This window comes from Sparassis crispa, assembly GCF_003851025.1.
Source record: "Sparassis crispa DNA, contig_000000F, whole genome shotgun sequence".
Classification (NCBI taxonomy): domain Eukaryota; kingdom Fungi; phylum Basidiomycota; class Agaricomycetes; order Polyporales; family Sparassidaceae; genus Sparassis; species Sparassis crispa.
In genome coordinates, this window is record NW_020939747.1 from 4,472,563 (window position 1) to 4,494,514 (window position 21,952).

Below are 21,952 nucleotides of genomic sequence, written 5' to 3' on the forward strand. Positions count from 1 at the left end.
AGCAAGAAGCTGAACGGATTGCATGGCCCTGCAGGTATATGCTCTCTTGAGCCACAGTGCGGAGAGGACTTATATGTACAGAAGAAGCTACAAGTCGGGACGCGGAGAAGATAGAATGTGGAGTGCAAACTGACCCCTCACCAAGCATAGGTCAGCTGGTTGTATACAGTTATGTCGCGATGCTTATGCCGGTTTGGGAATATAGGAACTGGGAGTTCCGCAGCCACCGACGTCCCGCCGATACCAGAGCAGGTTGCTGCATTACAAGCAGAGATCGACTCTTTGAATGCTGAAGTTTTCTATTATCGCGGTATGTGGTTGAGTGAAATTCGGCACGCAGAGCTTTTGGCACGTCTTGTGCCTGAAGAGGACACTGTAGTCTACTATTCTCAGGCTCGAGGTGAAGAGTTGTCCCCATCTCCTCGTCGTAAGCAGGCCTTCGGTTGCATCCGTGTACCTTTGGACTCATACACTTTAAAACAGATGATTTTGTACGTGCCGGTGAATCATAGCTAGCGGTCTACGCCGGCATCATTCAGCCTGGCATTTGTAATGGATATCATGTTCATAGCCGTTTTGCGCTGTAATCAGAGATTCCATCGGATTGAAGAATTGTCGCATGACTGCACATTGAATCTGTCGCGCTGTCAGGCCTCATGGCAACCAAGACATGTGCAAGGACACTCTTCTATATCGACATGCAGCGTTGATCAATTGGTTTCAGATATATCCAGTGAGCTTCCCACGGCAAGTCTCTACTTGGTCCGACATAAACGAGACGACCAGGTGAATTATTTCCTACAGCTGAATTATGTTGCTCTTCCCTCGCTTTCATGGAGTCCTATGAGAACTGCGTCTGCGGCAGGAGCTTTTCGCAATCTAGTGCATTTTCGCATCATCAGAGAGCATGCCAGAAAGCTAAAAAGCGACTCTCTGATGCACTGCACAAGGCGAAGGAAACATGGTCTTCCAGGAAAAAGCGTAGGCTTGAAATTTCGAAGCCTGCAGAGGCACCAGCATCAAGTTCAAATACAGTGCTCGTGCAGGTACGTACTATTATCAGAAAGACGGGAGGTTTTTATGTTGACAACGTCACGTAGCCAACACAAGTGGGCAGAGAGGATGTGGACGCCGTGAACCTAATGCCGGTACGGTCTATTACTGCAATAATCGCAGGGGGCCTTTGCATTGACTATCCGACGTAGCCCGTGCCAGAAGTGGGCAGAGAAGATGTGGACGATTCTAATCTTTCACTATTGGAACGCCGACCCTGGTCTCGCAGACTCAATCGGCGCTTGCCTCGACGGTTCAGAGATTTACTTCCTGAACCTGCCCCATCTCTTCCCCCTTCGTCGGTTTCGCCGCATAAGCTTTCTTCGTTATCAGAATCGACATCTACTTCTTTGATGGAACATCCAGTGAATGCGATGTCTCCACAATCTCATTCAGCTATCGAGTCATTGGCTCACAGAATACAAGGGTTCTTGATGACACCGCATAATAAATTTGGTTTGTTCCGTCGATACTGGACAAATGCTCTTCCTTCGCACGATCCGGAGGAGCTGCTGTCGTTGGAAGACCTGTCTGAGTCTCCGGGTGCAGTTGAATTTGCTAATGATACTTTCCAGCGATACTTTCCATATCCAAATGCAACGTCCTTCCGTCTCGGCGACTGGTACTGGAATGGGGGCGTGCAGAAATCTCAATCAAGCTTCAAAGCATTGCTGGATATTATCGGCGATCCCGAATATGATCCTGCCGATGTTCGAGCTGCGCATTGGGACGATATCAACAGGCAGCTTGCTAGTGACCAGCCCGGAGAATGGGCGGATGATGATGCCGGCTGGAATCACACTCCCGTGACTATATCGGTACCATATCATCGTCGACGTGGTGTCTCGATGGATCCCCAAAATGGACCCAAAGATTACACGGTTGTCGACTTCCATCATCGCAGCTTGTGCGATATTATCCGGGAGAAAATTTCAAACCCAGTGGACGCGTTGCATTTTCACTACGAGCCATTTCAGCTACTTTGGCAGCCTGGAGACGTTCCAAACCCCATCCAAGTTCACGGCGAACTTTATACGTCACCAGCATTTATCGAGTCCCATCGCGAGCTGCAAGACTCCCCTCCCGAACTTGGTTGTGATTTGCAGCGTGTCGTCGTCGCAATGATGTTTTGGTCAGATGCGACGCACCTGACTAGCTTTGGAAATGCCAAACTGTGTCCCCTCTATCTGTTCTTCGGAAATGAATCCAAGTATCACCGATGCAAGCCCTCACGTCACCTGTGTAATCATGTTGCATATTTTCAGTCGGTTTGTATCATCTCCCTGATTGTGAATTAAAAATGTACTGACATATATAGCTTCCGGATTCCTTCAAGGATTTTGCGTCTGGCCAAACCGCTGACGGCCATATGCCAAATGCAGCATTCTTCACTCACTGTTATCGCGAACTTACCCATGCTCAGTGGAAAATTCTGCTCGACGATGAGTTCCTCTATGCCTGGGAGCATGGAATAGTAATCACATGTTGTGACGGGGTTCAACGACGCTTTTATCCTCGCATATTCACATATTCTGCAGACTATCCTGAGAAGTAATGTTGAGCTCTCATCCAGTGATCGATACTGATGCGATTTCTACAGGATACTTCTGGCTAGTATCCGAAACATGGGCCAATGCCCTTGTCCCCGCTGTCTCATCCCGCTATCTCGTGTTCACAACATTGGGAAGGCAATGGATATGAAACAGCGTGAAACGTTGGCTCGGAAGGACGATGCTCATCGCCGGCAGACTATCGCTACCGCTAGGTCACTAATCTATGAAGGAAACCTTCAAGTCAACTGCGCAGCCGTCGAAAACCTTCTTCGTGATAAATCTTTTGTTCCGACTGCGGTATGCAAGCTCAACGACCCACTCATCTCCCTGATTCACTCGTTTGTACACAGAACGCATTTTCGGACCGGCTCTCTCCGTTCGGATTCAACATGTTTAAGATGTTTGTGGTCGACTTGATGCACGAGTGGGAAATTGGAACGGGACGATCTATTTTCACCCATTTACTTCGTATCTTGGAATCAGTAGATGGCACACTTCTCGCTGAGCTAGATCGTCGGTGAGATACTCCTATAAAACCGGCGTCGCGCGTGACTTATATCTTACAGTTTCAGAGCAGTGCCAACTTTTGCTGGAGCTATACGGCGTTTTCGTCGAAACTGCTCCGAAATGAAACAAATGGCAGCACGAGATATTGAAGATATTTTGCAGGTTCGTGTGATCAAGCACTTCCCTCATGTATCTGCTTAATTTATGTCCGTCAGTGTGCCATTCCTGTCTTTGATGGTCTTCTTCCAGAGCCACATAACGGACAGGTTCTCAAACTCCTATTCATCGCTGAGCATTGGCACAGTTTGGCCAAACTGCGTATGCACACCGATTGTACTCTCCAGCTTCTGGACGATGTCACTGTCTCATTGGGAGACACGCTGCGTCATTTCAGTGAGCAAACGTGCAAAGCCTTTCCAACGAGGGAGCTTCAACGAGAGGCGGAAGCTCGGGCTCGCCGTGAAAGTAAGAAGATGGCAGCGCGGGCAGACGAAGCTCCTGTGTTTCCGAGATCCGGCGGAACTGCTCGTAAGCCGAAGGCATTCAACCTCGATACTTACAAGGCCCACGCGCTTGGTGACTACCCTGCAACTATCAGATGGCTTGGCACCACAGATTCATACTCGACGGAGCCGGTGCGCATCCGATCACAGTTGCTTGAATGTCGATATTAACACATGGGTGCTTTTTTTCCAGGGAGAGCTTGAGCACCGCACTTCTAAGGCGCGGTATGCTCGCACTAGTCGCAAGCAATATATCAGACAAATTACCCAGATAGAGCGACGTCAAGCACGAATTCGCCGCATTCGGGAACGGTCCCAGAAGAAAGTCAGGCACTACCAGGATGAAGGAAGTCTTGATGCGGTGGATGTGCATTATGCGATGGGAAAGTCACAAAATCATCCTGTGTATATTCCAGATTTTGTGCGCAGAAATACAGGCGATCCAGCTACCAAGGTTCCGTGGTTCTCTTTATTTTAGAGGTGCTGATACTCATCCATTTTCAGGATTTTGTTGCGAAGCTGAAGAAACATTTACTCCCACGCATCAAGGCGATGATAGGCAGAGAGGCAACATTTTCTGGTCAAGAACAATCGCCCTTGGTACCTGTGATCGAAGACAATTCCGCACGCCGCGACCATGATTCTGTGTTCTTCAAAGGCGACCGCATGTACGAGCACCATATCTTAAAAGTCAATTATACAACATACGATGTTCGGCGATCACACGATATCATCAACCCTTCTACGGACAATCGGGACATCTTATTGCTAGCCAGGTTTGATGATCTCGAAGATGCCACTTCTATGCACCCATTCTTGTATGCGCGCGTTCTTGGTATCTACCATGTCAACGTTGTGTATACAGGGACTGGCATGGCCGATTACACTCCGCGGAGACTGGATTTTCTCTGGGTGCGATGGTTCCAGTACGTCGGAGATTCGAGAAATTGGAGCCAACACAAGCTCGACACTGTTGAATTTCCCCCGATGGCAGACGAAGAGACTTTCGGATTCATCGATCCGGATGACGTTCTACGTGCCTGTCATATTATTCCAACCTTCAAAGGAGGGAAGATTCATGCGGATGAGATTGGTCTCTCACACTGTGCTAACGATGCGGAAGATTGGCGATTTTACCATGTTAATAGGTGCACAAAGTTCAACTTCCGTGGCTGAAATGCTCTAACCACGGCGTGCAGATTTGTTGATCGGGACATGCTGATGCGCTACCATCGAGGCTTAGGGATAGGACATGTTCACGCAGACGGTCCTACGCCAATTGTCTTGAGTGCCGTTTGCACAAATCCTCTTGAAGGTTCCAACGACATTTCCGACTCAGGAATGAGCGTCGATATCGAGGCAGATGGACTCTCGTCTGCTCCACCGGATGGTATCTTACAGGCTGAGGGGGAAGACTCCGACGATGACAACCTGGAGTTGACTCTTGAGAATTTGGAGGATGACATGTGGGATTCGGACAGTGAGGACAACGAAGAGCCAGAGTTGGATGACTCTGATTCTGAGGAGATGTGATCAGAGTCTGCCATGCTGCACGAGTCGCGGTTGAAGGCCACTTTGCACAACTGCATTAGACGATCCATCGAAAAAGGCCTCTGTAGGTTTGCAGATCCTTGCGGCAGTCAGAGACTCACGCATCTTTACAGCACCTTCCCATCCGAGCCTTGGTGACTGTACATCCGAGCATAGCGCATGTCGCGAACATCCATCATGGTTTGTCCTACTGCTTATTCTTTGTTCGAAGTGTCTGACATCCTTCATTGGATCTAGATCACTTGCTTAGGGGTTCATCGTGCAACTCGGCCTCTACATGCCCATGTGTTTATCCTTCTTGCTACTCAGTTCTTTTTGCTGTTGGCCTTCCCAATACTGCCTGCATCATCGCTGTTGATGTAAATGTCTGTATGCTCCAGCGTGTGTCAGGGCATTATTTCATCATGGTGTTGTACATGAGCTATCCGGAGTGTAAACGCATCCTCGACGCGCTCAAGATTTATCAGAACGGCGGAAGAGAATACCCATATATCTACCATTCATCGCAGGGTTTTGTGTATGAGGACATGGTGCCCTTGTCCGACTCGGGCCGAGTTGACGGCGACAGAGTGCGCCGCATTTAAGCGCCCGCCCATCGACACAGCGCACATCGGCGCAGCCCATCAGAGTTTTGGCCTTCATACGTCTTCAATTTATCCACAGCTACCGCTTCAGCATATCCTCTGCGACTCAGCTAATCATGCTATAATTCGGGACGCGTCAGGGGTTGAGGTATGGAATTAGACCCCTCAGGCTCACGCCGGTAAGCTTGATCTTTCGACGAGCCAAGCCTGGCACTTGCGGGCTTGATTTTGTGCTACAGGATTTCCTCATTTCCTTCATATTCACAGATGATCACAACCGTTCTTGTCTCCCCGCTAGCTACCCAGTTTCTATGCATATTCCACACACTGCGACCCTGCCCACATGGGCGTTTTGGTGGTCTCCGTACTGGCAGGTCCATCCGTTGTAGTGCCATGTCTAGCTGCGTGTGTAAACCCAATATTGGGCGGGCGCATGTCAAACCAGACTTGGACATCATGGATAAACTTGAACTTTGATTGTCGGTGTGCCTCCGGCTCTGAAAACGCAAAGTCGAACACCCATATTAAAGGGCTGCGGGCATCTACGTCCGATTTGAGGCCGTGCTCTACGCTATACAGGTGGTCGAGCTCTTCAACTTCGCTGGAAGTCGTGCTGGAAGTCGTGTTATTCAAACATCCAGGAGCATGGGCACAGCTTTGCAGCACCGTGTCGTGTCATCAGCCCTCCATCGGGTGCCTTTATCTATGTAGAGCACCCAATTCGAGCGAAATTTCGACTCCAACGCTTTTGTGAAGGGAACTGGTGAGCAGAAGATCTTCCATGTGAGTCATTCGTGTAGTTTGAGCTTGTCCTTCACTGACGTGTGCTTTACCCTGGGTTGTGCAGCGCAACATGCGACGACTTCTGACTTCTTATTTGGGCAGTGGAGAAGACTCATCCGACAAGGATATTCGCGATTCGTATAGTTTGTACGAGAGCCGATCGGCCTCGGCATACTAGAGACCTATACCGGGACAGAGACGCTCACACCGTGCCGCACATATACGACAAGTGGTTCGTACACAGCGGCGCGAATTTACACGCTGATGCCACTATACTAATATACTGGCTCTGCAGAGACGCATTCAGCTGCGGGAGAGGAATCAGGAAATCTGTCGGAAAGCACCTATGTGGCCACGAACAAGCTATCAAATCCGTCGTTTGTGTGTCGCTGGACACAATCTCGCTTGGGGCAGACTACAAGGCGGTCGGGCTTGTTCAACCGATCACGAGACTGCCCCAAAATAAATAAAAACCTGAGTTCTGATCTGAGTACGAGATCGCGAGTATGTCCTACTCAGTCTCCGAGAGACTAGATTACCACTGAGGTGTGTCTGACAGAGCCTTTCACCGAGCATGATACAGCGGAGTGCAGGCACCGGCAGATGGCTACAGCGTGGAGTGGACATCATCAGTATGGAGGTATCCCTTTGGAGATTCCAACGATACGCGAAAGCGTCGCTGAAGAGCCAGTAGAACAGGAGGCGGAGGAGGAAGAGTTGCTCCCGCTCGAGCTGGAAGAGCCGACGCTGCGCCCGGAGGATATTTCTCTTCCACGTCGACATGCAGCCCTCCGTAGCTTCAAGGAACTTGGAAGTTGTTGGAAGCGGAATCTGAGACCCCAAAGTTTTGCCTGTCCCTACTCCTTCCACCGAACTCCCAAGTGCTGAACTGCTGTCTTCCACTGAGTCGATTCCTTTCCCGTCTCTGATTCCTCCTTCAGAATCGTCATCTCATCTCAGCATATCTCTGTCGACTCTGACAAGTCCTACAGAATTCTCTGTGATGCCTACACCTTCTAGCATGCTTGCACCTACAGTTCCGTGCACAATCGAGTGGCATCCAGCCCTGCAATTCAGTAGTCTCTCCGGGGACTTCCTTGATCTGCCGGAGGGCCTTGATAATTCCTTTGAACCGACCTTCTTGCGACCGAGCGGATCAGTCTCCCCCTCTCAAGGCTTCACTCGCCGTCATTGACACCCACGCCGGCTAACGCGCCGCTCTCTCCGGGTGTTCCATCACCTACTCCGATATCCCCTGAGCCACCGCTGATCCTTTCGCACACTCCTTGGTCCGTATTGTCCATCTCTAGTTCCTCAATATCTGATGCCCTGTCACTGTTGGAGGTGTCGTCCATTGTGAAGCCCTCCGTTATCGCACCTTCGACAGAGCCATCTCTCCTTTCTACAGCTCGCTCTCCATCACCGGTCCCAATGAGAGCGGTATGTAATCCCGCCTTTGCTTTGCACTTTTGACTGATCTTCTTCTCAGGTGTCGCGGCGTGGAATACCCCTGCCGCCTTCGCCTTCACCGCCGTCCGATGAGTGTTAGCCTGAGCACACCCCGCCGCGAGGCGTCTTCTGTGATGTCGACCATAGAGACGATTCCGTCCGAGGCTCCGGGCACGATTTACCGTTTGTTGCAATATTTGCATGACGCTGACGCAGTTAAAGGAGAGGAGAACAGAGAGTTAGCGGACAATGTTCAACAACTCAGGGAGGACGTGGCAGACCTCGCCGACTACCTTCGTCAAGTTTGTCCTCATTCGGAGACCCCCCCCCCCAGTTCCTCACAAGGATAGATCGGTAGGAGGGAGTAGCATTATTTCCTTTCCTCGTTCGTCAGTCGAGGGCATTGTGGTTCCTCCTCCGCCCTCAGCAGCTAGCCCAGGCATAGTCGTGTCTGCTCCATGACCAGGTCCAACAGAACCACGAGATCTCACCAGAGTCGGTGTGAGGGTCACAATTGTACCTGAAGACCCTGTGAGGATTTCGTCCCCAGAGTCATCTGAGAGTGGTGTTTTGTCCTTCCTGTCATCTCATCATTCCGATGATCTTAGTCTTCTCGAGTTGGAGACGTATCCGATGCGCGTCCCATCACCATCCTGGCCGTCTGATTCCAGTCCCTCCCCAGAATTATCACTACGTTCATCATCAGTGTCAGTGAGACCTCGGTCTTCGTTAGCGTATTCGTCCGATGTTAGCGAGCCTGTACCAGAAGCGTTTCCTGCTCCTATGCCGTGACTTCATCTGCGACGCCGCCACCCTCATCTCCTACGCCGCCTCCATCGTCTCCATCTCCGTCATCATCATCCGGCGGCACCGCTCAACCCGTACCTACTCTCAACCTTGGTCAACTCAGGGATATGCTGGAAGGCATCCGGGATCAAGTTGAAGGTCTGTCGCATGGTCAACATGCTACTAATCGTGGATTGGATGAATTACGCAACAGACAAATGGAGCAGCGTTGGCAGGATTGCTGAGACAAGATTCGTAGATTGGAAGAAGCTCTTCAACGCCTGGTTGATCTGGCTCAACAAGCACAATGACCCCCTCCTCGTGACGATTTCTCAAAGTCTGTTTATCCTTCGGTTAAATCGCTGCTGGAGCACCTAGCTCGAACTAGGGCACAGGGCGATAGGGCCAGCATAGAGGCACCACCTGTAGTAGCCCCCGTACGTCGTCGTGCTGAGCCTTCATTCGACGAGCAACTTGCGGAGTTAATGGCAGCCGGTCCTCCCCCTCCACAGCCCCCGGTGCAAGAACCACCTCCCTTGGTTCCTCTAAGGTACCGCCCAGGACCTAGGACATCTCGTCCTCGGAGTTCCAGTCTGGCCTTCGAGGTGGACCTTCCTCGACGTCCTGGTACTGTACCTATCCCACAACCTGTACCACCTCGTGCTCCTTTTCAACCACATCGACGTCGTGCTGCGCGGCCACCACAGTTTGGTCCTCCGCCCTTTGAAGCCGAGGGAGAAGGACAATATCCTCCTCCGGTCGTACCGACAGGCCATGCTGGACCGGAAGGAGGTCGTCAACCTCGTCCTCCAAGCGATATTGATTTTTGGACAGGGTTCTTCGCGATCGTGCGGCTCATCGTCCGGATCTCTCAGATGGATGGTACACTGGTCCACCTGTGAGTTTTGTGCGACACTGGTTACATCCAGACTTACACACATTGTTCTGCAATAGGGCCGTGTTAGACAACCCACTGCCCGACCGGATCTAGGTGGTGATGACTCCCGACGCCGTCCTAGCGCTCCGGTAGTTCCGCCCCCTGGTGTCTTCACTGGGTACCAGGATCGGCAGGAGTGCCATCTGCCTTTGTCCCCGCACCGGTATGTTACTGTGCTTCTTATTGTTTTGGCTCGAGAAGACACCTCCTCTTCTAGACTGTACTGCAACTGCCTCCGACATGGAATAGTTAATGACAGTTTGCGGGTAAGCGTCTTGAGTTGAAACCTGTTATTTGAGGCTAATGTCCTTCTCTCCAGAACAACCAGGATGCTACAGCAGCTTCTATTGATCAGGGCAAGAGATAGTGCGATATTTGACCGACTTAAATCGTTGGTTATCGCAAGACGTCCTTGACCGTCAACGGAAGATACGGTCAGTACATGCGCGGTTACGCGAACTTGGCGATCACATGGACTGTGCACTTCCTGTTAGGCAGCCTCAGAGTAAGTTGTTTACTTCTTGCATTGGTTGATATAGTGGTGCTCAGGGAACTTCAGTGACAGCATCTGTACCCGCTGGTGGGATTGTTCGGCCGCCTCCTGTACTCACACCTGGAGTTCAGATGACTGGCGTTGTGCCTCACCAAGTCCTGCCGGAAGGATTTGTGCCACAAACTGTTCACGTTCAACCTCAGCCTGAGTTCCGTAGAACGCACTACCCTGATGTCAGGACGCCGACTCCAGATTTCTCCCCTGTCATACCTCGGCAGTCTCATCTTCAACAAGCACAAGGTATTCCCGTCGTTCCTGATCCAAATTTCTACCCGCAACCCCAACAACTACAACAGCCGCAGCAAACTTATGTGTACCAGCCTCTTACTTCGAATGAAACGGAGGGTGTTGTTCCGAGATTCCCTTAATCGAGCGAAGGGAGTGAGGAGGACGCTCCTCCACGAATCACCACCATCCCTCCCCCCCAAATGCCGCAAGGTCCCCAGGGACCGCCTGTCACGATTGTTCCCCCTCAACCTATACCCATGGTCGAGCCCACCGTAATGCGCTTGCCTCCGTCGCGAACGCCTTCTATACGGTCACGTCCTTCTGAGGAATACAGTGACTATGAGGTTCCGAGACACACACCTCCGCCTGACGCGATCCACGTTCTAGCTCTAGCTCCAGTGGTGCCTACGGAACCTCGGGTTGGTTCACCTCGACAACCCGATGCTCCCCGCACTCAGCCGCTCAAGGCCCCTCCAGCTCTGCCACCTGCTCCTATTGCTCCTACTGCTCCTGCCGTGCATCCTCCAATTATCGTTCAACCGCTTCCGCCTAGCGTCTCTCAAGTTGTGGAAAGGCGGCTCGCTTCGACTCGACCTCCAAGGTCTCCCGTGCCTCAGAGGGAAGAGCCGTCTCACGGGGAGCCTGCCACGATTGTAGTTCGCACACATTCCCCAGAACGGTCACCATGTCGGGTCAGCTACCGTCGCACGCATCGCTCTCGTTCAAGATTACCGACGCCCGGACTTCTCGTTGTTGTACAGCCGACTTCCATGGGCCCATATCCTGGAGGACAGCTGCAAATGCCGCATCCTGTTCCTCCTAGTGTTCCTGTTATCGTGCAGAGGACTCGATCGCGAACAAGATTACCCAGTCCTATTATAATCCACTCTGACAGGGGTCGTTCTCCCAGCATAGACAGAGATGGTCGGCGGCGTAGACCTCGCTCACCGACCGGCGTTGTAGAAGGCGATCCTCACAGATGCTCCCCATCACCAACCGTCCTGCATCGACGATCGCGTCCCACAATGAGAAGAATATTCTCCCAGATGAGCCTCGAGGTCGCCTCCCATAGTAGTATGCCACGGGTCACGGTCCCCCACCATTCGACTCCCTGGTGATGTTCGGAGATCACCACCCATCATAATCGACGGTGACCGCCATCGCTCTCGTTCTCCAACACTAGTGCATCGTGAGGAACTTATGATCGTCCGAGTGCCGACTTCGCGCAGAGCGAGAATATGACGAAGGCCTTCGCGCAGAACCCCATCTCCTGCAGAATATGAAGAGGGTCGAAGACCTTCGCATAAATCTCGGTTCGGTATACCGCGCTCGGAACGAGAACATGAAGGTGACCGCCTGCCCTCGCCAACGCGCCCTTACTCACCGGAACGACATCCCCGCCGTCCTCGACCACCGCGCGCTGAACGCGAACGTGAACCTCACCGTATTTCACCAAGTGAGCGGGAACCCTCAAGTTCACCCCCTCGCGTTGTCCGCTCTCTGTCTCGTCGAGCGCCTACTATCATTCGCACAGGTACAGGTCATCGAGAATCGCGCAGGGGCTCTCCAGGTCCAACTGTGGTTCATGTTGACGAACCCGAACGTATTCAAGTGCAATCACCCACCGAACCTGTGCCTCATGTAGCCCAAGTCCGATCTCGTAGACGGCCTAGTGAAGGTGCGTGTTACTTGGCAGTTATATCATAGAAGTGCTCATTAGTCCGCAGTAACTCTACGGAGGTATAGCCGAGCTACCCCGGAAGGTAAGTCTCTCATATGGCATTGACTCCGTCGTGTTGATTATCTGTCAGAGGAACACCACATAGAGGTTTCTCGAACTCCTAGTCATGGTACAGTAGCTTTCATTGAAGTCTTTGTACGCTCAGCTTTAACACCATTATCTATCCAGTTTCTGCGCGGCGTTTAGTTTACGAAGAGGCAGACCGGCCGACTCCAGGCAGTATGTGCTTTTGTCTCATTACAGGTCTTTTCTGCTAACTATGTCTCAAGTCACACGTGTGTCGACTCAGCGAACCGCTCGCACTGCTCGTACCGAGCCGATCGCTCCACCTGTGGAAGAAGAGGAAGAAGACATCCCTCATATTTCCGTTGTTATTCATTCAGTGGAGCATGTGCCTACAGCCTCGCGCCCTCGGGCTGGTATTCCTAGTGTCGCTGTGGTACCACCGGAAGAAGCCGAAGAGCCTTATCTTCCCGAAGAACTGCCTGCGGAACCTGGAGTGAGGGGAATTTATACGTACTACTATGGAAATTCAGCGCTGCAGACTGTATGGTCTAGAAGACCTTTGATTCGCAGACACAGAACGCGAACGTCAGGAACGGTTTGGGGAACTCGAGCAACAGCTTACTGGTACGATTGATGCCTTGCGGGATGGAGCCTTCTCTCCTTTCTACAGCTCACCCACCATCACCGGCACCAATGAGGGCGGTATGCTGATCACGCGTTTACTTTTCCCTGCTTAACTGATGCTCTTCTCAGGTGTTGCCACGCGGAGTACCTCTGTTGCGTTCACCTTCACTTTCTCCTCCGTCAGTTACAATGAGTGTCAGCCTGAGCATACCCCGCCACGAGGTGCCTTCCCTGATGTCGACCATAGAGATGATTCCGTCCGAGGCTCGAGTACGATTTTAACTCGCGACGTTAACCGTTTGTTGCAAAATTTGCATAACGCTGATGCAGTTATAAGAGAGGAGAACAGAGAGTAGCGGAAAGTGTCCCCTAGCTCAGGGAGGAAGTGGCAGACCTTGCCGAATACCTACTCATCACGTTTGTCCACATCTGGAGCCGACTCCCCAGTTCCTCACAAGGATAGATCGGTGAGAGGAGCAGCCTTATTTCTTGTTCTCGCTCGGCCGAAGACGGCTGCTCTACGACCAGAACCACGAGATTCCACGCGAGTTAAAGGGGGTGCGTTGAATACATCTCCGATTCAAGTATACTGATGTCGTCGAAGTAATGAGACGTGCAGCATACTGTATGCCTGGACTGCGGGGTCAATCGGGCGCTCAATGGGATAGCAGGACACTCTCCTTCTGGATCGCTTGTGGTATTCACCGTGCAGCCACATTGTACTTCCTCACTGGCTATTCAGGTTCATGTGAGGTCGAAACTACACCGAGACCATCGTTGTAAGTATCCACGATCTCATTAGGAGCCTCGCCGGATTGTGGGAGTGCATGTAGCAGAACCAGAACCGTACTTATTAACCGTCTCACACAGCCCACAATTGTTGAACAGCCTGCGAGTTTACCGGTCTGAATATGTAAGGTTTCTGCATTATAATTAGACAGCGCCCATCAACATGGATTGTAACTCTGTTGCACTGTCGTGGTAGACTGCAAGCTCCAGGTCAGCATATGATTGGTGGAATATTAGCAACCAGGTGCCAACAATTTTCCAGACATTATCTGAACTGCAGTTACGACAATGCCTGATGTTTCCCCAAATATCTGAGACGATTGTGCCAACCCCTCCTAAAACGTCGTCGTGATCATGGTTCATGACAGTGGATGTGGAAGAATTGCGACTGTGAGCCAATCACTGACCGTGGCAGACAGTTTGACATCGGCTTGCTGGAATAACTATGAAATACTTGTCGAATGATCAGCTGGATTGTCGTTAAGGTTCATTTGAGCCCGCACTTAGGCAAGATTAAATGCGCAAATAATGCACTATTCATCTTGCTCGAAGCCCATCTGTACGCCACCTTGTTTTCAACTCCGCCCGGTCATACCAGCGTCTCCCGAATTTCCCGATGTGTGTCCGATTTCCAGATCGCGTTCAGCGCATAACAAAACCCACATTGTACTGAAGGAAAGCACACCTTAGCTGTCCCCGACTCATCCTCTATGTCAGAATTCTTCCCTGGTTAACTTTCACCATGGGAAGCTGGCCGCTCACTTCAGTTCTGGTAAGTGTAAAGTAAGTACGAAGTAAACGACCGTTTTCGGTTCGCAATGCAGAAAATCTCAAGTCTGCCACACGTTACATATTGAACCTCCGAAAACCCCGCGAGCAAGTATGCAAGTGGCTGCAGCGTTCACGCACGATTCGACTCGGACTCGATCTCATCCAAATAACATATTTCATTGTACGCGTAACACCAGAGGAGAAGAGGTATGGATACTGTTCTCGTCATTGCTGCCACATTTCTTTTTAGGAACCAGGATATCTGTCTGTATCGGACGAATCGGAGGTGGAGTCCTGCCTGAAACCTAGCGTAGATGGCAGCGAAAGCTGTTCCTCTCTTTCTCTCTTTCTTGCCTATAGCCATCTATCTACCTAGCATTCTCAATCTGTGGCATATCTTGGCTGGATGCAACTCCTCTCTACTTTAGTATGGCTGCATTTCAAGTTGCAATTGCCCAGATGGTGGTTCTGTTCCCGGGCTTCGGCGCATTCTCCTAACCCACGTTTCCTGCACAGTTGCTCCAGCTTACCATCATACTAGCTCCGGAGCTTCCTACTAACATGTCCAGCATGCCTTCCTCGCAGTCGTCGTCATCTCTCCAAGACATTGTTCATGGACAATCGCAAAAAAATCGGCAGCAAAGACCCGCACCCTCGCTTTGATCGAGTGGACCATGGAGCTGCATTCCACTGCTCCCGTCGTCGGATTTGCGCTACAGCACCTGTGATCTGTCCTGGCTCGGTTGACACCCCAGATCGGTACGCCGCTGCACACGGAGTCAAAGCTACAAAATTGTGTTCTATCGTTGCACCTACGTCCTCAGACGGCTCACGGCTCGCATCCTGGCTTGCCTAGACAAGCTCTATTCATCCACGAAATAGTGTTTCTCCCTCAGCCATGTTTCGCAGATTGCGGACTGCGCACGAAGCCGCAGGCACATCACTACGGAGCGCCAGGCATGCACTGAGCAGGGCGACATCTGTGATCGCAACTGGTGCGGAATAACGATGAACAATCAACAATTAACGAGCGAAGCTCGTGAGACACACAGCGCAGAATCAAACCTAACGCACTTTTTTTCAGTTGCTGCGAAGTACCATGTCGGTCTGTCGAGTTGCGCCCGCCTGAGAGTGCTTAAATCGGGAACTACTAGACCAGTAATGAATGAGGGGCTCACAGACAGACAGATCTGCCGACATCTCTGTGACAACCGCTACAGCTGCGGAGCGACAAAGGTACGTCGTCTGCAAATCGACTCAAGTCCCGTCAGGAGATCTGCTGCGCAGCACCGGAAGAACATCGACGCTGTACGTTCGCAGGAATGCAGGAACGACTCCCCGAACTCGGGGTTAGTCAAACTTCAAAGCCATCATTTTTGCCGAACAGGATCAGGGATCGGGCAGGCCATCGCTGAGACCGCGGCCACCGCAGAGTGGTCGCAGGCGGCATCATGTACAAGCTCCCCACTCGAGGCATCAAGCTGGATGAGTCGACCGGATGGGAATGCAGTGAATGGCATGTGGTACGTACCCTGGAGCGCACTGAGGCCGCGGAGTACCACGCACCCCTCGCGGAAGCTCCGTAGCACCACACTGGCGGGCGCACCCTCGCAGGAGCATTTGTACGATGTAGTCCGAGCCATCCGTTTCACCGAAACTGGTCAAGCCATCGCCCAGGATGCAACCACAGCAGAGTCGCATGCTGAGGCCCATCCAGCTAGACAAGTCGACTCGGCGGAGCGAATCGTACCCTGGAGCACACGGGGGCTGAACCGCACGCGCGCCCCGTAGCACTAGATTCTGCGTACCCCTCGTCGCACGAGCGCTACCTCAGGACCCCTGACAATAGGTGGAGAGGCCTGATCCAAAATTCCGAAAATCAGCCCCAAACATCCGGAGAAATTTTGTGATTTTTTGGCCCATACTTCCGGATGAGATCAGACCTTCGTCCAATTTTTGGGTCCCTGTCCGGGTACCGCATCAGGCTTTTCGGCAGCCGACCGCCTATATAAGGCAGGTATGGGCGCTTATGAGAGGCGGCGGCTCCGCCGCCGGCTCGAGGTCGGCGCTTGTCGGCTTCCGGGGCGTGGATGGCCGGCTGAGGATCAGGCCTTCGCCGAAACTGACAGGAACTGCCGGACATGAGATCACCTCCGGAGGCCTTCAGGGCCCTCTGACGTCCGGATGAGATCAGGCCTAAGGCCTCAAAAATCCCAAATTTCGTCCGGATAAGTCATCAGGCCTCTCCACCTATAGTCAGGGGTCCTGCTACCTCTGAAGCTTGGCAGTCTTATCTCAGCCGTTGCACACAGAAGATTCAAGTAGTGTACCTCGCTATGAACCGGATGCGTACATGCGCTTGCTACTCAGGAACACACCTGCGGCGAACGACCGGCCGCGGGTTACGGACGCGCGTCCGTGGCTGGGAGAGATACGTATTGCGGACTCGCGCCGAAGTTCATCAAATCAGATGGTGATTGATGGAGACGCGCCCAGCGTCGGTGCACAATGCCACCGCGCGCCGCACTTCGCCCTTCTTGAATGAGCGACCGCCCGTGTGAAGGGATGAGAGCACAAACATGAGAAGCTTCATCGCCCAGCACCCACCTTCGCGATCGAATGTCGGCCAATGGTGAAGCTGACCGGATCGTCGTCGAGCCCCTACTAACTCCACATTAATGAAACACTATAATCCGACAATATCAGGACCTCGCGCTGCATAAAGGCCGCGCCCACCGCGACGCGACACGCCCCTTTATGACTGCACAGTTGCACCGCAACAAGGATAAGATGGGGCTCACGAGACAGCTCCGCGCGCGGGGAGTGAGAGCACCCCTGCTGTGTGAGACACCAACAGGCAGAGATCCCGCAGGCGTTCCGATCCGCATTCAGCTGGTGCCGTAGCTAGTCCGGGTCGAGCAGCAGTACGCTCCGGTTGGGGTTGCGATCGCGATTGAACGCACTGCCTATTGCCTACGCTCGAGTCGAGTTATGGTCCAACGCCGCACTCCCGTGGCGCGGCCTCCACACAGGCTATCTAGCCCGGCCCACACACGCACGCATGGAGATGAGAGGGCGTATACATACAGAGCGCCGGGCCCCAGTGGTACCACATTGAAGAATCTCAATGCGATACCTCTAGGGCCTCGTCCTGCCAGCACAACGCCCGCCAACGCGCAGAACAGCTCCAGCGTGAACAAGGAAGTGGACGGGAATCGCGGCGCGCCGGAGAGACGGCTCCGTGCGCAGGGTGCGCGAGAGCTGTGTGAGCCAGGAGCCGGGCCCGGGGACGTTCGCATCTGCGTCTGGCCGGCAGACGTCGAGGGCGGGTCGAGCAGCCAGTGCGCTCCGGCGATGGCGATGCTGCCATCAAGTGGAAGGTCGCACCCCGGGCACAGACAAAGGGCCTAACAGCATACCATCCTTCTATCCGCCCGCCAGAGTCACGTCGCATCCTGAACACAAAAAACATCGGATCGTCACGTCATCAGACACCGTGCAGAGAGCCCTAGAGACACCACAGCGGTCGTGACTTCCGCCGAGAAGACGGTAAAGTGAACTTGAAGTGCAGCCAGAAGCGCGCCCAGAGATAAGCCCGGACCCCGCGCACGCGTTCCGATACCCCCCACGGGACAGCGGAACGTCACGGAGGAGCGCGGGCACACACGATACACAATACACAATACACAATCTGGACGCGTACGGCGAGCCCATCCCCTGCACTCCGGGACGTGTACAAAACTGGTTAATACGGACACCGAGCAGAGAGCCGGGCGCACGCGGGCAGCAGATCTCGAGAGGTTCCCGCAGTCCGAAATACGGAGCCCGAGCAGAGGAGCGAGCGAAGCAGACCGCGAGAGACGCGCGCGACGACCCCGCAGACGAAGACGATAAGTACTCGCGAGAGCAGAGCAGAGCAGAGCGTTCTTCCATCCCCCGGCCTGGCCGCGTCGATGAAATACAGACACCGCACAGCAGTCCCTCGAAGTTTTGAGTCCCAGGCCGTTCCGGTATCCCACGAGAGGGCCACGCGAGGCACAGACGATACACAACCTGGGCTGTGGGCAGTGGGGCCCATCCGCACTCCCCTGCGCGCCGTGCAGAAATTCACACCAAACAGAGGCGGACGCGAGACGTGCTGTAGAGAGAGGAGCTTCCAGAGACAGACAGTATATACTCAGTCGGATCAGACAGTTGCGCACTGGGCACCCGTGCAGTCTGCACGGTCTGCCCCCGCAATGAAGAGGGGGAGGAGACCGTGCGAGCGAGGTACAAACTCCGGGTCGTGTGCCCCGAGTTAAATACGGGATACAGAGGAGATCTGCAGACCGTGGAAGGTCCGGCATCCCGCAGACAAAGAGAACCAGAGCAGAGAGTGATATATATATATCCTACCCCCGGACCAGCTGGCCACGTCGACGAAACGAGGACACCAGTGAGCTAGTGACCACAGCAGCACTCGTGCGCAACCTCACACTTGCAAGAAGAGGCTCGAAGCGTCGAATCCGGGATCCCACGGACCGTGCACAGTAGGATACACGATGCGCAATACACGATCTGGACGTGCGTGTGCGGTCGAGGGAGCCCGAGCAGCGGAGAGCGCGAGCGCGCCTGCAGACGAAGACGATGCTCGCAGGAGCAGCGCAGCGCGTCCTTCCATCCACCCGGCCCTGACCACGTCGATGAAATACAGACACCGCACAGCAGCCCTCGAAGCTTTGAGTCCCAGGCCGTTCCGGTATCCGCACGGGAGGCCACATACACAACCTGGGCGATGGGCCCGTCCCCGTGCTCCGAGCCGTTCGTGCGGAAAAGACAAGGCAGAGGCGGACGCGAGACGTGCTGCAGAGAGAAGAGCTCCAGAGACAGAGACAGACACTATATAGTACTCAGTTTCCTGCAGAGTCGGATCAGGCCATGCGCATCGGGCACCCGTGCTGTCTGCACGGTCCGCGCGCGCGTGTGTATTTTTGTCCCCCCCCCCGCCTGCGAGAAGACGGCGAGGATCAGTGGTGTGTGCATGCATAAAGAACGAGAAGATACGGTTATACGCACCGCTCCAAGCCAAACACTGCAGTCGTCGCAGACTCCAGTTGTGGCGAACTCGCTCTCCGGGAGGACACGGCCACGTGGCCCCCACCCGCGTCCCACCGGGCCATCCGGGGCCCAAACGTACCCGGCACCCGAGGGTGTACGCTCACCCGCGCCCAGAAAGGCAACAGCAGTCGTTCGACGCGCGCCCCGCCTGCGTCGCAGAGCTCGGAAAGCCCTATCCGCTCCGAACGCGGGGGATGCGCAGGGGCTCCGGGCCCACGCTGGATCCTTCGGAGCGCCCGCGTGAAACCGAGCGGGTCCGAGCAGCCGTTCCGTCCACTTATAAGAAGCGGGTCTCTGCCCCGGGGGGAGGAGGATGCTTCCCGAAATTATGCCCCTCTGCTGTACGTTTTGCGCTGGATCCGGTGGTGGGTAGGTGGGGGGAAGGTTGGTCTTGGATGGGTTTGGGTTGGGGATGGTGGTTGCTTGGTGCGTGGTGCGTTGTGCGTGATCGGTGCTGAACGGAGCGCGGCGCGTGGTGGCTGGCAGTACTTCCTGCGTTGCTTGGAGGACGCGGGCGTCCAGCGAGGACGTACGTCGTCGAGGCGAGCGGATGGGTCCCGGGTGGCGGGCGGATGTTCTTCGGAGGCGGAGGGCTGTCGCGTGATCGCGACGCGAGGGGAGACTTGACGCGTCGTGCACGTGTACGGGGGATGGGTGAGTGGCGCGCGGTCAGGTGTGCGCGTGCAGCTTACTGATCGTCGAGCAGGCTGCACCGGGTGGTGTTGTCTCGGTTGGGGTGCCCCATGCTCTGTACGTGATCTGCTTCTTCCATTAATGCAGGTCGGTGCGACGCGCAAAGGGTGTGGATTTCCCGGTCGACCACATACGAAGGGCCCCCCCGAAGTTGGCTCCGCCCGCTCTACGTCCGCGACACACCGACGAGGCGCAATAGCAGGGCTTATCGCCGCGCGGCGTGACGCCCCCGTCGACCTGCGGTCCCGTGGTACCTGGCCTCCAGAACGGGCATCCCCATTGCCCCGACCGCCGCATCTCGCGCTGAGGCTCCCATTGGGTGCCACCAAAGAGCCCCAGCTCAGCTAGACACCTTCCACGTCGTCTCGTCGTCCAGGCCGCGCACCCGATTGGCCGGAGAAGCCACGTCGCGCGCACGCTCCATGAGAACGCGGGTCGCATGACCGCGCGCTCAGCCGCCGGGTCTCCCATCGCTAGCGCGCTCCCATAAGTACCCCCAGTCTCGCAGTGCGGTGGAGCTCTTGCTCGTCTCTTCCTCCTCCTCCTCCTCCCCTCCCTGGCCGCGCGGGCGCTTCTCCCTTGGTGTGTCGCTACCGCCGTGCTCTCGGCCACGGGACCAAGCCATTCGATCGGATCGAGGTGCGGACCCGCAATAATCATACCGCCTACAGAAAAGACGGCGCGAGGGACAGCTCCCCATTTTTTTTTCGTCGTTCGAGTCCGTCGAGCCCGCGGGGTATCGATCGCGGTGCCCTCGCAGGAGCCCCAACCCCCAGCACAAGCCGACGCGCCGTGCGTCGCCATCCGTAGTTGCAGGCCAAGATCGAGACGGAGGCATCTGCGCGCGCTCGTGACCGTCCTGTGTCGCCCGCGGGGATGCGGGACGCCGCGGGCGAGAACGTCCAGCGCGCGTCGCTGCGTGTCTGCAGCCCCTGGCAGTGGACGTGCTGGCGGTGTGTGCGAGGGCCCCAGGTGCCTTTGCTGAAGCTGCGTGGTGCTCCCCCACACACCGTCGGTGCCGTCCCCGCCGCCGTCGCATCCCGTCGCGCAAGCCAAGACACGAGGTCCGCAGTCTCCATTATCCTGGCACTGATCCCCGCGCGGTGCGCGGCACCTAGTCCCATCACAGGTCGCGCTTTACGTGTTCCTCCTTCACACACCCTCGCCCCTGTGTCCGGCCGAAACGCTGCATCAATGATCATCGCGCGCAGGAGGTGCAAGTCCGCAGGTCTGGAGACGCGGTGCGCTAGCAGCAGGAACGCAAAGACGCGTCCGTTTTCGCGCCAGCGCGTCGTCTCTTCTCTGTCTTTCTCTGGCACCGGGCTCGCCTCGACGCCTCGACCCCGCACCAGGACGCGCTTGGCCCCCCACTTCCGCGGGGCCCCGCGGTCGCTGCCTCCTCTCGCGCACAAGTAGCGGACGCATTTTGTAATGCTGACCGGCGTCGCTGACGGGCAGCGCAGATGCAAGATATGGTGGCGTCGTCATCTGACCGTTTAGCACGCTTCTCAACCGTTTATCCTGCCCCGATCGACTCGCGCTCGTAGCGCGGGGTCATGCGCCGACCCCCACAACCCCGCATATGGCTGCCCTGCTTATGTCAGCGCCTGCGATAAAGCCTTCTCCCCCCCACCCACGATGCGTCCCAGCGCCCCCCTCCTCCTCTGCTCTCTCTGCTCTCTGCAACCGCTCGTCCTCTGTCGCACTCCCTGCCTGTCTTGCAAAACCCGGAATCGATGAGCAG

The 21,952-nt window shown here is 54.6% G+C and overlaps 8 protein-coding genes across 8 annotated transcripts; 7 read left to right on the forward strand and 1 right to left on the reverse strand.

The window, feature by feature from the left end:
- Positions 1-833: 833 nt before the first annotated feature.
- SCP_0116260 (hypothetical protein) lies at positions 834-2,351 on the forward strand (the record flags this gene model as incomplete). Its single annotated transcript, XM_027753847.1, has 3 exons — positions 834-1,046; positions 1,101-1,148; positions 1,206-2,351. The coding sequence occupies 3 exons, from the start codon at positions 834-836 to the stop codon at positions 2,349-2,351; spliced, it is 1,407 nt and encodes a 468-aa protein (XP_027609648.1).
- An 882-nt stretch (positions 2,352-3,233) lies between these two features.
- On the forward strand, positions 3,234-5,149 carry SCP_0116270 (hypothetical protein; the record flags this gene model as incomplete). Its single annotated transcript, XM_027753848.1, has 5 exons — positions 3,234-3,275; positions 3,329-3,748; positions 3,810-4,070; positions 4,121-4,764; positions 4,816-5,149. 5 exons carry the CDS (start codon positions 3,234-3,236, stop codon positions 5,147-5,149), a joined length of 1,701 nt encoding a protein of 566 aa, XP_027609649.1.
- A 1,988-nt stretch (positions 5,150-7,137) lies between these two features.
- On the forward strand, positions 7,138-8,076 carry SCP_0116280 (hypothetical protein; the record flags this gene model as incomplete). The annotated part of the gene is made up of 3 exons (XM_027753849.1): positions 7,138-7,351; positions 7,879-7,974; positions 8,024-8,076. The coding sequence occupies 3 exons, from the start codon at positions 7,138-7,140 to the stop codon at positions 8,074-8,076; spliced, it is 363 nt and encodes a 120-aa protein (XP_027609650.1).
- A 540-nt stretch (positions 8,077-8,616) lies between these two features.
- Positions 8,617-9,760, forward strand: SCP_0116290 (hypothetical protein; the record flags this gene model as incomplete). The annotated part of the gene is made up of 5 exons (XM_027753850.1): positions 8,617-8,690; positions 8,750-8,928; positions 8,984-9,106; positions 9,148-9,667; positions 9,724-9,760. 5 exons carry the CDS (start codon positions 8,617-8,619, stop codon positions 9,758-9,760), a joined length of 933 nt encoding a protein of 310 aa, XP_027609651.1.
- Positions 9,761-10,687: 927 nt separating this feature from the next.
- On the forward strand, positions 10,688-11,605 carry SCP_0116300 (hypothetical protein; the record flags this gene model as incomplete). The annotated part of the gene is made up of 1 exon (XM_027753851.1): positions 10,688-11,605. The coding sequence occupies one exon, from the start codon at positions 10,688-10,690 to the stop codon at positions 11,603-11,605; it is 918 nt and encodes a 305-aa protein (XP_027609652.1).
- Positions 11,606-11,829: 224 nt separating this feature from the next.
- On the forward strand, positions 11,830-13,214 carry SCP_0116310 (hypothetical protein; the record flags this gene model as incomplete). The annotated part of the gene is made up of 8 exons (XM_027753852.1): positions 11,830-12,098; positions 12,152-12,165; positions 12,215-12,250; positions 12,299-12,337; positions 12,397-12,447; positions 12,498-12,775; positions 12,825-12,936; positions 12,988-13,214. The coding sequence occupies 8 exons, from the start codon at positions 11,830-11,832 to the stop codon at positions 13,212-13,214; spliced, it is 1,026 nt and encodes a 341-aa protein (XP_027609653.1).
- A 7,445-nt stretch (positions 13,215-20,659) lies between these two features.
- On the reverse strand, positions 20,660-20,833 carry SCP_0116320 (hypothetical protein; the record flags this gene model as incomplete). Its single annotated transcript, XM_027753853.1, has 1 exon — positions 20,660-20,833. One exon carries the CDS (start codon positions 20,831-20,833, stop codon positions 20,660-20,662), a length of 174 nt encoding a protein of 57 aa, XP_027609654.1.
- Positions 20,834-21,084: 251 nt separating this feature from the next.
- Positions 21,085-21,624, forward strand: SCP_0116330 (hypothetical protein; the record flags this gene model as incomplete). The annotated part of the gene is made up of 1 exon (XM_027753854.1): positions 21,085-21,624. One exon carries the CDS (start codon positions 21,085-21,087, stop codon positions 21,622-21,624), a length of 540 nt encoding a protein of 179 aa, XP_027609655.1.
- Positions 21,625-21,952: the final 328 nt, after the last annotated feature.